Source organism: Sitophilus oryzae, unplaced genomic scaffold (assembly GCF_002938485.1).
Source record: "Sitophilus oryzae breed Bouriz unplaced genomic scaffold, Soryzae_2.0 scaffold_172_pilon_pilon, whole genome shotgun sequence".
Taxonomy (NCBI): domain Eukaryota; kingdom Metazoa; phylum Arthropoda; class Insecta; order Coleoptera; family Curculionidae; genus Sitophilus; species Sitophilus oryzae.
The window spans coordinates 5,169,981-5,186,249 of NW_022146424.1; the positions used below are offsets into that span (position 1 = coordinate 5,169,981).

The 16,269-nt window shown below is 34.2% G+C and overlaps 1 protein-coding gene across 2 annotated transcripts in view; it reads right to left on the reverse strand.

The window, feature by feature from the left end:
- LOC115881573 (rabphilin-3A) overlaps positions 1-11,656 on the reverse strand; it is a 92,422-nt gene extending 80,766 nt beyond the window's left edge. The window contains exons 1-2 of one of the 2 annotated variants that reach the window (XM_030899116.1): positions 11,503-11,656; positions 6,597-6,692 (exon numbers count right to left, since the gene is read on the reverse strand). In XM_030899116.1, coding sequence (XP_030754976.1) covers positions 6,597-6,685 — 89 coding nt within the window. In that variant the 5' untranslated portion in view covers positions 6,686-6,692; positions 11,503-11,656. Of the gene's footprint in view, positions 1-6,596; positions 6,698-11,502 lie in introns of both variants that reach the window. The other variant, XM_030899115.1, reaches the window with a different exon arrangement.
- Between the last annotated feature and the right edge of the window lie 4,613 nt (positions 11,657-16,269).

Here is a 16,269-nt window from a genome sequence, read left to right on the forward strand (position 1 = left end):
GGAGCGCTTACGACAGTTGGAGAAGTTTAAGAGTTTTTGAAATTTGAATATACCGCGTGGAAATTGAAAATCGGACAATTTGGTGAAGGAATCTTATAAATAGTTAGTTTGTTGTGTGTTATAAGTTAGTAATTGTGTATAAAGTGAGAAAATAAATTCGTTAAGTATTTTATCGTGAGTTTAAATTAGTGGACCCACGGAATCCGTAACAATTGGTGTCGGAAGTGCGATTCAAGAGGATTTTAAGAAAAATTAAGTGGATTGGACGATTTTTACACCGAATTTGGGAATTTTTATGGTTGGTACGAGACAGCAAGCGAAGAAAATGGAGGAAGTAAGCAAATTATTGGGCGATTTTATGGAGAATATGAGAAGAGAAAAGGCAGAAGAACAAGAGAGGCTGCGAAAAGAAAAAGCAGAAGATCAAGAAAGACTCCGTAAAGAACGAGAAGAAGAGCGAGCCCGACTAGAAAAAGAGAAAGCAGAAGAACAGGACCGCTTACTGAAAATTCTAGAAAATCAAGACAAAATTTTCGAAGATTTGAAAATCCAACGACAACAAGAGAAACAAGAAGAACAGGACCGGCTTGAGAAAATATTGGGTAATTTGGAAATTCGTTTGGAGGAGCGACGTCAGAGAGAAAAGCAAGAAGAACAGGACCGGCTTCAGAAAATCTTAGAAAATCAGGAAATTCGACTTCAGAAAAGCTTCGGAGACATGGAAAAAAAGCAAGAAGCAATGTTGGAAATGCGTTGCCAGGAACAGCAGAATCACTTCCAAGAAGCCGTAGAAGATCTGGAGGAACGCCTTCAGCAGAAAATGGAAAAATTAGAGATGGACCTACAGAAGACCAAGGTACAAGTAAGGACACCTGGCGTTCATGGAACTGCGAACCTCAAGGCCCCGACCTACGATGGGCAAACCACCTGGACGATGTACCACCGCCAGTTTGAAGCAGCGGCTGCTGCCAATGGATGGACTGACCAGGAGAAAGCAGCGGCACTTGTCATCGCGCTGCGTGGCCCTGCCCTGGAACTCCTGCAAACTATTCCTGCAGCCCAACAGCAGGAATACGAAACATTGGTTGCTGCACTGGACAGAAGATATGGCGACCAACATCGACGTCAACTTTACCAGGCCCAAATCAAGACACGCCTGCAGAGGTCCGGAGAGAGTCTGCAGGAATTTGAAGCAGACTTACGTCGGCTGGTACACCTGGCATATCCAGAAGCACCGGAAGGATTTAGGGAGGAACTCGCTGCTCAGTGCTTTATCAGCGGACTGAGGGACAACGAATTACAGAGGGCGCTGCAAATATCCCGATTTTCTACCAGCAGCGAAGCACTGGTCAGGGCGCTGGAAATCGAAGCTGCTTTTAGCGCCATCCCTAGACCGAAGATAAGACCGGTAACGGTAGAGGAACAGCCCGAGAGTACCCACAGAAGTTTGGAGGAGATGTGTAGAAAATTCGACAAACTATGTGAGTTACTAATAAACAAGGGAGTCAACAACACCCAGACAGAGAACCAAAGAAGATTCCAGGACATAAGTTGCTATAGATGTGGCAGAAATGGCCACATCAAACGGGATTGTCGCATCCAAATGCGATTCCATTTACTATCCAGAGAACATCGGCACATCGGAAGATCCCAGGACATAAGGTGCTATAGATGTGGCAGGAATGGCCACATCAAACGGGATTGCCGCGTCCAAATGCGATTCCGTTTACCATCGAGAGAACATAGGCACCAGGAAATCAACACTAATGAGCGAGTATTGGCTGAAGAAAACAGAGCCCCTAGGATGTTTTCCGTTAGGAGTCTAGGAAAAACCGCTGACAGTTTGGTGATCAACGGGAAGGTCAATGGTAGAAGAATTCGAATGACTGTGGACACAGGCGCTATGGTATCGTTGGTGCGGACTAACTCAGTGCAAGGATTGAAGATGATGCCTCTTAGAAGAAGAGTGTATTTACGTACAGTTACGGGGGAAATGGCCGTTGTACGGGGAGAGGCTTCCATGGAATTGGAGTTAGGGAATTTGAAGTTTCGGCATAGCGTTTTAGTGGCAGACATTGAAGATGATTTTATCATGGGTATGGATGTGGTTTGGTTTGGTTCATCAGTCAACATGGTTTGACGAAAACGTTTGATCACCATAGAAACATCCTGAAAATCGGAAATGAGGAATTTTCTGTATCTAAAGAGAAGAGACCAGGAAATATGGAAGAAAGATCATCGAAAATTGTGATGATACCTGGTGATACCAAGAAGACTATGTTCGGGAAACTAGAGAAAACCGCTGGGTGCCGTGTAGGACGGGTACAAATTATCGACAACGACCTAGATCGACGACGAGCTACCTTGGACAAGAAAATGCAACATCGCGAAAGCACTATCAGAGTAAAGAATTTTAAACTGAGAACTGACGAACAATGGACGACGTTACAATTGAGGAAAGATCAAATGGAAGATCCAGACATCGGAGCAATACTACGGAGCATCGGAGCAATACTACTACCGTTACCTCAAGGAAGGTAACGGCGAGAGACCACCGTCGCAGGATATTGCGGACAGAGGGCTGGTTTTCAAAGCTCTCTGGGCTCAGTGGAATTCACTGGTGATTGAGAATGGATTGTTAAAGCGCACGTGGGAAAGTGCGGATGGCAGGACCGTAACAACTCAGTTACTGGTACCAAGGAAGAAAGTCACCCAGGTATTGGAAGAAATTCATGGTGTAAAACTGGAGCCCATCTTGGGGTAAACAAGACCCTGAGCAAGCTGAGAGACCGTTTTTACTGGGTGGATTATTGTGAAGATGTTAAGAAATGGTGTCAACGTTGTAAGATTTGCGCAGCTAGACAAGGACCAAGTACTCGATCTGGAGGAAAAATGGAACAAGATAACGTTGGACGGTCGTTCGAAAGAGTCGTTAGGAAGGAAAGATTATTGGGAATTCATAAGGCCGTGAGAAGTAAGATTACGCTAGCCAGTGACCGGATGAAAGCTCGTTACGACCTCAGAGCTAATTCTACGGGATTTCAACAGGACGATAGAGTATGGTTGTATAATCCACAGCGCAAGAAAGGAAGGTCCCCAAAGTTAACTCCAGCATGGGAAGGTCCTTATACAGTCATCAAGAGGATAAATGATGTAGTGTACCGGATTCAACGCAGCCCTAGAAGTAAGATGAAAGTAGTTCATCTGGATCGATTGAAGAGATACCAGACAGGAAACCTTGATCGGGACGATCAAATTTGAGAAGGGGGCAATGTCAAGGTGTATGTGGCGCCATCTGTCGGAGAAGCGAGCAACTAAAACCGCAACGTGTCCAGAAACCTGAAGACAATATTTTGTTGTAGCGCCATCTCTTAATCAAGTCGACAAGTAAGCGAAGCAGACAATAGAATGTACTAGTAGATGGCGGACCCGTCCCGATAATTTTAGATTGTTCGCGAAACACTCACCACAGCTATATAAAGGAGCGCTTACGACAGTTGGAGAAGTTTAAGAGTTTTTGAAATTTGAATATACCGCGTGGAAATTGAAAATCGGACAATTTGGTGAAGGAATCTTATAAATAGTTAGTTTGTTGTGTGTTATAAGTTAGTAATTGTGTATAAAGTGAGAAAATAAATTCGTTAAGTATTTTATCGTGAGTTTAAATTAGTGGACCCACGGAATCCGTAACAATACCAACCGATTTAACAGTTATAATTTGTAATAATTTGTTGTTATAATTTTTGAATTATTTATATTTGATAACCTTTAAGTGAACAAAAGTTTGACAAATTGCAAAGTAAAATCTTAAGTCGAATTCATATGCATCTGCGTCCGTGCGTCGTTCATCGTTCCGTTACTCCAATTATATGTTACAATAAAAGTTGGAAATCAGTGATTGTTAACAATTACTAGTAAAAGCTAACATTCACTGATTTGCTAAGATTACGCCACGCCATCCCCGGTAAAAGTCCGCCAGCTATGTTTGAACTTTTACTAGAGTATGCTAGCATTCCCTGGACGATAGTACTGAGCACAAAATAGAAATCAACCAGAAGGTTGACTCCCAAAATGCGCGCGAAACGGTGGCTAACCTAAAAATTCCATTATGAGCGGGTAACATCTGTCAATGTAGCGGCGTTATCGGTTTAGTCAGGGCAGGTCAGGATTTAGTTGAATTCTGACTATCGCAGAAGACAGCAGCTGTTCGTAGCGTCGAGTCCATTGAGTTATCTATACAAACTTTACCTTTCGAAATAACGTATTACGCTCAGTCTGTAATCACATATCAGATAATAAAAATACTTATTCAATATAACTCTGACAACAGCCTGCGAAAGCGTTTTAATCCGGCCCTGAGAGTTACCCGCTGCTAATATGGCGTCGCGATTCGTGAAACGTCATCAAATTCGGCAGAGTCGGCGTTCTGGTTGATTTCTATTGTGGTACTGAGTTTGAAAGATTCATTTAGCGCGGTTGACACATGTTGCAAAATATAAGGATAAATAAGGATAAGTTGAATAATAGCCAATATAAGGACAACATTAAATTGGGCTAAACGTTGGCAACGTTGACAGACATCTGGCGTAAATTCGCTTTGTTTTTTGTGGTTATGTATAATTGTTTTGTTATTGTCTATGATTATTGTAAAAACTGCTGTGCGGTATTTTCCCTATAGAAGAAATTTCCTGTGAAAAATTAAGGTAAACTAGGGAGTCGCAAGAATGTAATAGTGCTTGTTTTTCATTTTTGCAATAGGTGCCTATAATGGCACAGCAAAAGTTAAGCGTGCAGGAGAAAAAGATATTAAGGAACCTAGTGACTATGAACTTATTAAACGTATTGTTCGTAGTGTCCACGTTGAATAACTTTATTAAACAAACCTTGAACCAATATGAATGTTTTTTTAATTGTTTTGTACGCTTTAAAATGTTTACTATGTTTTCCCTTTTAATATTTAGAAGGTTATATCGATATTTTCTATAATTTTTAATAAATATACTAAAGAAGTAAATTGTAATTTTAAGATATGTGGATCAGCTTGAATATTGAAGCGATCCAATATTCTTAAAAGTTTTATTTGTTCTAACTTCCACCAATACTCTTCCTCACCAAACTCACCCTGTACAATAGAATAACTTTTACTGGCAACCTTTAGTAAATGTTACTTTGACTATACAGGGTTGTTCACCACATACGACACGGAGTATTGTAGCTAAACGATGAGATTTTTACAAATTGTAAGTTTGGGGTTCGTTGAAGGACTATTAGAGCTACAATTTAAAAATATTTTTACAAAATACAGAGTGTCCCAAATAAATAAAAAATATCAAAATTGTATTTTTTTAAATGGAACACCCTGTATATTATTACATTTTTAGTTTCTACGATTAAAATAAAGGTAAATTTGATTAAGGTTTATTATACTTAAACCTTACCGTTTTTGAAATATTTTCAATTTTGTGAAATTGCAGTAAAAATTTTAAAGCTTCATTTCTCCAAGGGTATCAATGTTTTAATACTAAATATTTAATGAACTTTATTTATTGATCAGTTATTGTGTTGCAATAATACAAATAATACTACCTTATACAGAGTGTCTAAAAATTTATTTTAAATAATTATTAGCTTCAAACGGCAATAACTTCTTTAATTTAAATGGAACACCCTTTATATTTTATGAGAATCAGATGCACAATTTAACTATCAAATTATTATGCCATTTTTTACCTATCTATTATTTTCTTGTAATTTAGAACTCATTTATCAATATACCCATGGAATACTGACATTTTAGATTATTTTTAAAGAGGTACCAAATTTTTAAAGAGCACAGATACTAATATTGTCGATATAGATCGTTTATTTCATTAAAAATAAAAAAAAACTGTTTAAATATTTGTTAAAGAGAACCAATTAATACAGGAAATACTGGAGATATATTTAATTAATGGTATTCTCTTTTATTAAATATATCTCCATTCCATATTCTCTCATATGGAATGCCCTGTATATTTTAGGAGAATCAGATGCACAATTAAATTGTCTATCAAATTGTATTATACCATTTTTTTACCTATCCCTTCAAGTTTTCGTAGAAAATGCATTTTCTTATAATTTAGACCTCATTTATCAATATATCCATGGAATATTGACATTTTAGACCCTGTATAGGGTGTTCCATTACAAAAAATACAACTTTGATATGTAACTTTTTTTGAGGACACCCTGCAGAACTCTCTAGATTTTTAAAAAGTGCTGAATTAACCTATATATGCTCACAAAATTTCATTTCAATACAAACTGCCGTTCTCCTTGTGTATGAGGTGTATGAGAGGTGTATGAGAGGTGTATGAGATGTATATGAGAGGTGTATGAGAGGTGTATATAGGTCAAAACTAATAAATATCTTGAAACAAGAAAGGATAATAATTATTGTTGTCAAACGAAACCCTTGTCTCTTTGATGATCTCGTTAACGTAAACATATTTGATTTTCACTTAACCAATTTAAACACGGCTTATTAACTTAGATATTCCGTTCAGGTAGAGAACTTCCGCTAATTGTTAACCTTTAACAATCATTGTTTGACTTACTTGGCCCTTAGAGCTAACTGGCGGTCGTTAGGGCAAACGAATCTGTTCGGTGAGCCTGACGATGAGCTGGATGAACCCAAATCAACCATTTTCAGTCTATTCTGAAAGAAATACATTAAAGTTAAAGAGATTATTTCAATTGCATCAAACAAAAATGTATTTTTCGACTTTTTTGTCTAGATTTTTTAAGGTCTACTGATACAGAATCATAAAAATAGAAAAACTAATAAAGTTTAAAGCCCATATGTTACAGCCACTCACACTTCGCTCCTTCGTCCCTTCGCCGCATTACTTCACTTCGTCACTTCACTTCGTTCCTTCATCCATTCGATGCTTGGAAATTAGTCAATTATGCAACAACACACCACAAAATATTTTTAATATAACAGTTACGTTTGTCAAACTTCTAATTACACAACTTCTGTCCCATTTAACCGAATTCGTATCTCTCGTAGTTTCTGAGATGCAAAATTGTCACCGCCCTGTATACCTGTAAATTTAGATGAACAGTCTAATTTTATAAAAGGTATTTCTAACGACAGTATAGTAAATAGCCGGTATAATACCAGAAATATACCAGTAATATCAGGAATATATCTACAATATTCCTAATATAGCTTGGTATATTCCTATTCCCGGTATTATACCGGTTATTTACTATGCGGTCGTCAAAACCCAGATTTTATTTATCTACAAATTGGGTATTTACCCACCGCCCATCACTGATCCTTTTCACCTTTTCGATAAGTTATAAGATAATCGAAATACAAAGGTTATCGAAAAATGTAAAAATTTCTACTAATTAAAAAATAAAAAGTATAAAAGAAAGAAATAAGAAATAAATTTGAACTAAGAAGGCTAGGATAAATCTGTGTGTAGCATATTTAGTTTCATAATAAGTAGAACAATGATGTGAAAGCGACATCTTTATTAACACACAAAAATGGGACACCCTGTACATCTGGCAATCACCAGTCGATATAAAAATAGATATCACACACAATAGTCTTAAAAATGGAAGGAAAAGACAATATTGTCTTCATATTCGTGAAGAAATACATGTCGATATTTATGTAATCGTAGCGACAAAAATAAAAAAATAGAAATAGTGTGCATGATGCCTTTACAAAAATATCTGAAGAAATGGGGATTGACATCAACGTTTAATTAGTATGTCATATTTCATGGTTTCCATATAAATGACATAATAAACTTTATTGTTGACTCGCCTTGTACACTCATACTGATATACCTTGTACATGATACTGAAATATTCGGATTTATTATTTTTGACACGACAAAGAATTGCAGTTTTATAAAATAAAAATTATGCGCCTTTCGGATTTTTTAAAATTTTTACAGATTACTAGATATTTCGTAATAAACATGTAGCTGTTATATTAAAAATATTTTTGGTGTGTTGTTGCATAATCAACTAATTTCCAAGCATCGACGAAGGAACGAAGTGAAGTGACGAAGTGAAGTAACGCGACGAAGGGACGAAGGAGCGAAGTGTGAGTATGGGACTATTTTGTCTAGATTTTTTAAGGTCTACTGATACTGAATCATAAAAACAGAAAAACTAATAAAGTTTAAAATAACAAATTTAAACAATTTAGTATCGAAAAAGTTATTATTACCAAAAATTTCATGGATATTAGAATTGAAGGGTCCATGGGCAAAACTTAATAAGCGGCAATTTCTTAATTTTAGGATTTTACAATCTTATAGTAGATCTAACTGATCTCTACAAAATGTATAAACTCTGCAGGGCAATAAGTTGATAAATCCTATGATATGTGCTTAGTAAAAATATATAATATATGCACTTAAAGAACCTGATAACTAACCAGCCGTCCAGTGCTCTCCTGCAAAATTAGTAAAATGGCGCTTATCATGTTTTCCCCTATTTTCTTTTAATTTTCTAAGTAAAATACAGTGTGTTGCATACAAGAAACTTTATTTTATATAAGGACATGTATGAAATAAATATGAAACATTGGAAACCGACGTTATGTCACGATACACGATGGTTTTTGCAGTTCACAGGTCACAGCACAGCTTCTTAAGTTTTTAATGGCACTTTTTCACAATTATCACGGGTTGGAGTACATAAAACCTAAATTAAACTTACAAAATAGCAATAATTACTTTGAAAATGGACCTTTTTTTTCTAATCTCTCCATTTTATTGACTTATGTATACTATGTTGACTAAAATAATTAAATTTGATTATTAAATCTTATTTTTTACACAAATTCAACAATACTAATAACAAGTATCGTTGTGATGTGTAGAAAATAAGATTTAACACTATAATTTATACAATTATTAAATAAAATTAAAGCCAAACATGTGGAATATTATTTATTATTTAAAGTTTTTATTTATAAGTCAAATATTTAAACATCGTTTATTATAATAAAACACGACCAACGTAATACGCCCAAAGTTTTGTAAATGGAGTAAATATAAATAGGTACTTAAATGATGGTAAAAATAAAAGACTTACATTATATTTTTAGGGCCACAAACAAAAGGAATCATTAAGGAATTGTCTAATTAAAACACATATAACAAATTATAGTTTGAAAAACGTTTTGGTAATCATTTATTTGATAATATTATGATTGGCGCTATGACAGCGACAATATTTTTTGAGAATTTGACAATAATATGGCCGTTGGAAACTATGGAAACTACAAAAAAATTCTGATTTAACGCCATCTGGCAATAACTAGTAGCAACTTCTTAACCTAAAAATTAATTGCACTACCACCTAGTGGCTAGGGCTGGAACTATTTTATTTGAGATTTCCGTGGAAACGGTGGAATCGCTTTTGCTATTTCACTTTCCCGCCCCTGGTTATCATTCTTTGATAGATTCATGATAGATTGCTGTTGATAGAATTTTAATTAACGTAAAATTTTTGCATATTTTTTGCTGTTTTAAAATGATGGACGAACAACAATGTGATCCCATAAGGGTTCCATTTTTAAAGGTACCAAAACCAAACCCTAAAAATAATAAAAAGTTTAACTTATAACAACATCCAAGATGACCCAAAAATAATGAAATTAACCAGTGATTCATGAAAATCTCCATATAATCTACTAGTGGAGTGCTTTAAGCCCTTATGGGATACAAACCTCCGAATTCATTTACTGTGAACGAATTTTTATAAAACTTTTTGCATTGTATTGTTAATAAAATATATTACAAAGTTTACCCATTTAAATTGGTTGCTTTCACTTTAGAATTCAAATAAACACACATATACAAATGCATACATACAAGATGGCTCCACATTCCGGAAAAGCTCTGTATCAGGATTCCTGTTTGAGATTTTCACTTCAAACTTTTTACAAAATATGGGTTTAATGGTAGTTCACATTTCAAAAATATTTTATAGATATACAGGGTGAGTCAAATATATATCTATATTTGTTTAGTTCAGTGAATTTGCTATAAAATTCCGGTTCAAAAATATCTTAATACCATATAGAGTATATTAAGTGGTTTTTGAATTATAACCAAGTCCATGAGGACGTCAATTTAGACGTCCAGGAACCTTCGTATGATAACTTAACTTTAACGATCGACTTATTGTAAGTTTATCGCTAAGAAACCGCGGTTTGCCAGCTTTTGAAATTGATAATGAATTGCACTTAAGGAACGTACATATTAACTAACGGACTATAAGAAAAAGATTAAATGAAGCAAATCTTATGTCAAGAAGGCCTGCTTTGGGACCAGAATTTACTAGATGTGTTGACTAGGTCCAAAAGCAAAGGCATGGTCTTAATGTAAAAAATACGAAAAAATGTTAGTGTCTTCTTCAAAAGCGAATATTTCCAACAAAAGTAAAGCTGATGAGATGAACCAAAAAACAAACCATGGAGAAAAGATGTCTCTAGATGATAAAATAATTTTTAAATTTCTTGCTGTTTTAACATATTCTACAGAGTGTTTCAAACTTTCACCAAAATATCGACATCTTGTTTTCCCTCGTATAATTAACAGAACAGTTTCATTTTTAATTTAGAAAAAAAATACTAAAAAGTAAAATAATTTGGCTACACACTGCTTAAAAAATTATCAAAATCGGCCCATTAAAACAAAATATATTAACCTTTAAAATACATCAAAGTTTTAAGGTGCCCATTTTTCGTGCCTGTGAATGTATTTCAAAAACTATACATTTTAGTCATATACTTTCCTAATAAAACAAACCATTATTTGTTTACTAGAATCCAAAAATCAATTAATGTATAGGTTGTTCCCTTACAAAAAATATAACTTTGATGTGTAACTTTTTTTGGGGACACCCTGTAGAACTCTACATAATTTTAGAAAATGCTTTAATAACTTACATAAGCTCACAAAATTTCACTTCAATACAAACTTTTGTTCTCCTTGCAAAAACCGCGTCGTATATGACGCGCCACCCTGTATAATTCGATTTCAATTAAAATTTCAATGATTAGAATATAAGCAGAAAGGTATAGCTTATGCATTAGATTTATTTACTTCAATAAATTTACTTGGAAATAGAATTAAAGGAATCAAAACATTAAGAAGGAAATAATTAAGAATTTACTAAAATTACTAAAATAAAAAATTAAAAGCAACGAAAAAAAATGGGTAAACATTTTAGTATTTTATCTATAAAACACAATACAGAAGGTTTCACATTAATACATTGACAGTAATTGAATTCCGAGGTAAAAGTCTCTGGGCACTCCACTATACCTTACATATAGAAAAAAATAATTTACATTTGTAGCAAAAAATATAATTTTTGAATCCAATAAAACAATAGTATATGTCTTAGTTAAAAAACTGCCGTAACATTAATAAAAACAAGCCAAACATACAACATCGAGAAACTATGACATAGTTTTACCTTATCCAATTTCAAAAAAGGGCAGCAAAATTATAAAAAAAGCTGTGGTCAATATGTTGCTGTTTTGGCGCTTTCGGCGAGAAAAAGAACGATTAACACGCGTGCTTTCCAGATGTTGGCTGGAAAACCACGGACACGACGAGCGATCCAGCGTGGTAACCGGACGCAGACAGACGCTCAGCGTCGAAACGCCTGTTGAATGTAAGGACGCGGGGCGTCGGAACGATTACACAGGTCCGTAACGGATGCTGTTTTACAGTAAGATTGCGGTTAAGAGCTGGCTCATAGTTCCAATCTTATTATCTGTGACAGATATATAATATAATAAAAAAATAAAACAGTGACTATTGCGCCTCATAAACAAAATATACAGAAAATTATTTAAAAAATTCCCTAATTATTTATTATTTCTAGTAACAGTCAGTGGCGCATCTAGAGATTGAGTCTGGGAGGGGTAGTGTGAATATTCAAAAAAGTACTAAATTTGAATTAAATTCTTGCTGGAAGGTATTGTAAATGTGGAAAAAATCTACTTGGATTGCTTTGGATATTCTGTTTTAATTTGTATTATTAACTTTTTTGTAACAATTTTATTTTATACCAAATTTTATCTTATTAATTAATATCTTTCTGGGAGGGGTAATTACACCCATTACCCCTCCCGTATATACGCCCCTCTATAGGGCTTGTTTCTCTCTACAATTTCCTGTTTCACAATGTACCGTTTGTGTCCGGGAAGGGTTCATAGTTTCATAGTTGTCGATTTTCGAAAGAAACCAGTACATGTATATTATTTCGTATATTTTTCATTATATTGATTTTATGGAAAGTACTGTTCATTAAAATGTATCCTATGTTATAGGGCTTGTTTCTCTCTACAATTGCCTGTCTCACAATGTACCGTTTGTGTCCGGGAAGGGTTCATAGTTTCATCGTTGTCGATTTTCGAAAGAAATCAGTACATGTATATTATTTCGTATATTTTTCATTTTATTGATTTTATGGAAAGAACTGTTCATTAAAATGTTGTATACTATGTTATAGGGCTTGTTTCTCTCTACAATTTCCTGCTTCACAATGTACTGTTTGTGTCCGGGAAGGGATCATAGTTTCATAGTTGTCGATTTTCGAAAGAAATCATCAGTACATATATATTACTTCGTATATTTTTCATTTTATTGATTTTATGGAAAGCACTGTTCATTAAAATGTATCCTATGTTATAGGGCTTGTTTCTCTCTACAATTGCCTGTCTCACAATGTACCGTTTGTGTCCGGAAAGGGTTCATAGTTTCATCGTTGTCGATTTTCGAAAGAAATCAGTACATGTATATTATTTCGTATATTTTTCATTTTATTGATTTTATGGAAAGAACTGTTCATTAAAATGTTGTATCCTATGTTATAGGGCTTGTTTCTCTCTACAATTCCCTGCTTCACAATGTACCGTTTGTGTCCGGGAAGGGATCAAAGTTTCATTGTTGTCGATTTTCGAAAGAAATCAGTACATCTATATTATTTCGTATATTTTTCATTTTATTGATTTTATGGAAAGCACTGTTCATTAAAATATTGTATTCTATGTTATAGGGCTTATTTCTTTCTACAATTTCCTGTTTCACAATGTACCGTTTGTGTCCGGGAAGGATTCATAGCTTCATAGTTGTCGATTTTCGAAAGAAATCAGTACATATATAATTATTTCGTATATTTTTTATTTTATTGATTTTATGGAAAGGACTGTTCATTAAAATGTTGTATCCTGTGTTATAGGGCTTGTTTCTTTCTACAATTTTCTATCTCACAATGTACCGTTTGTGTCCGGGAAGGGATCATAGTTTCATAGTTGTCGATTTTCGAAAGATATCAGTACATATATATTATTTCGTATATTTTTCATTTTATTGATTTTATAGAAAGCATTGTTCATTAAAATGTTGTATTCTATGTTATAGGGCTCGTTTCTCTCTACAATTTCCTGTCTCAGAATGTACAGTTTGTGTCCGGGAAGGGTTCATAGTTTCATCGTTGTCGATTTTCGAAAGAAATCAGTACATATACACATATATTATTTCGTATATTTTTTCATGTTATTGATTTTATGGAAAGAACTGTTCATTAAAATGTTGTTGGGCTTGTTTCTGTTATAGGGCTTGTTTCTCTCTACAATTTCCTGTTTCACAATGTACCGTTTGTGTCTGGGAAGGGATCATAGTTTCATAGTTGTCGATTTTCGAAAGAAATCAGTACATATATATTACTTCGTGAAAGAAGTGCTGGCACACATACTATCAAACCTATCGTATCTACTACTGCGCTGTACTACAGATTTTATGCATGCTGTTACTTCCGTACGATACGACAGAGTCGAGCTGCAAGTTGTACTACTATGCCACTAGCTATATCCAACCATTGATCCAACGGTCGAAACGATTTGGTGTTGTAGAACTTGTAGTACGATAAATCGTACAATGTGTGGCGCATTTTAAAGGTATTACCTATAACACCTATCATATCTGTTAATGGTCTGAAGGAGAGGGAAACCTCTCCCTAGTTTGTGTATAAATATTTTAAAAATAAATAATTATTTATATATACAGAGTGTCTTAAAAATCTGAATCTTTTGGAATTAAAGAAATATGTTCATTTTTAAATAGAAGGGATATCTCAACAGGTATACGCCGCATCAACGGAACTGTAAAACAAGTAAAAATAATTTGAAATTTTCTTTTCAAATGTCACAAAAGTATTAATTTTTGCGACATGACTGACAATATAAAAAATTAATTTAATGCCTAGGCATAAAAGTAAAGCACTTTTACGCCTAAGCATAAAAAAACGAAAATATATTATTTGTGGCGTTTGAAAAAGAATACCATGTTCTATTCGGAGTCAAAAATGACTTTTTGTGCCTCGGCTGTATGTCCGGCCAAGTCAAACGTACAGCTTCGCCACGAAAAGTGTCAATTTTACTTCGAAGCAAATAAAATCGACAAGCTGGTTTTGAGTAGGCTGTAATACTAAATAAAAAATTGGTATAATAAAAAATTTTTATCAAATAAAATATCAATCTTTTCATTAAATTCTGATAAATTCAGCATTTTTAAGACTTGCAAAAACAAACGGTTTAATTAATTATAAAGAAAATTTCCTTTTTCAGTAAAAAATATTAGAAGAAAAACATTTAATCGTGCTTTGCAATAAAAACGACGAAAAAGAAAATAATATAAAAGAAATGTTTACGTAGATCGCGAACTTAGCGTGTTTTATAAAGAACGATCAAAGAGCCTAATTATCATCCCTATTTTTCAATTTTAATTGGAAAAGTTAATCGGGATAATTATCTGTCAATTGCTGAGCTAACGTAGGAATATTTAACAGCAAGTTAGAATTATAACTCGAATTATAGGGAGGTGCATCTTATAAGAAACATCGATACATGTATGTATATTTGATACCGACAAAACTTTTAGTTACGTAATCGGGGGCGCGATTTAAATTATTGTTGCCAACTGTGGCAACATATTCGTCGCCGGCCTGACTAACTGATGGAATTTGAATTTCCCGCATGGTATTCAGGGGGTAGCTCTGCTATAAAAAATGTGAAGCTTATTCAGGGGGTAGCTCTGCTATAAAAAATGTGAAGCTGCCGCCGCATTTATTTATTTCCTGACATTGTCATTCCTTTTGACACTTTAGTTTTGTATTACGAGTTTTTGGTTTAAATCAATTGTGTTGTTATGTTTTAATGTTAAAATTTTTTACTAGCAGACCTTGCAGTCGGACATTGTTCTTTATAGAACCTCTTTTAGTACGAAGTGTACAGGGTGGGTCAAATTCGACGCTTTTAAATGGAAACACCCTTTTCTATAGGAGATAGAGAAAAACTAATATCGGTATCTGGAGCTCAATTTTCATCAAAAAGATGATGGTGAAAACTGCATATCAATATCTGTTACCGTTTCGGAGTTACGGGGTGTTTTTCAAAAATTTGCATTTTTAACAAATCGCTGTAACTTTTTTACTATGGAAAATTTTGTATTTCTATCAAAACATTTCCAAAGCACCTTTGTACGTAGAATTTAATGGTTTAAGTATAATTTTTTTAAAATTAATAATTTAAGAGTTATCAACAGAAAAATAGTTTTTATATTTGGGACACCCTCTATATTTTTAATTATCTAAAAAGAATTTAAAATTACCTTTCCAAAAATATAGCACACTTGATATTTTGTTATAATCCCCTTAGAAATACAGAAATTTTAAAAGTTCGCCACTTTTAACTAGTAGGCTTTGGACCCCTTATTGATGATATGCCCTTAATGGAACTCGAAAACATATTTTTCCAGCAAGACGACGTACCGCCTCTGAACGCTAAAGTTTTCAGAAAATTTTTGCAGCCAGTTTCAAGAATAATTGAATAGCTAACCAAGATCCCAGCCGTTGGCCGTCGAGGCCGCCTGACTTAGTGCCCATGAGTTAATGAATTCCGCGAGAACATGCCCTGTCTGTCCATAACAGAAGACGGTCGATATGTCGAACACCTGTAGCAAAATCTCCTGTCTTGGTTTGCTATTTATTTTTATAGTTATTAGATATAGTTTAAATGTGTTGATGTTGGTTAAATATATTTTAAATTGTTATAAAATTTTGCATCTCTCATAGCAAATATTATTTTCGTTTTAACTGATGCTCACAGCTAGAATTTTTTTGCATTACAGCCGGTGCCGTTCAAAGCCTACTTAATTAAAGCGGGCGAATTTTTAT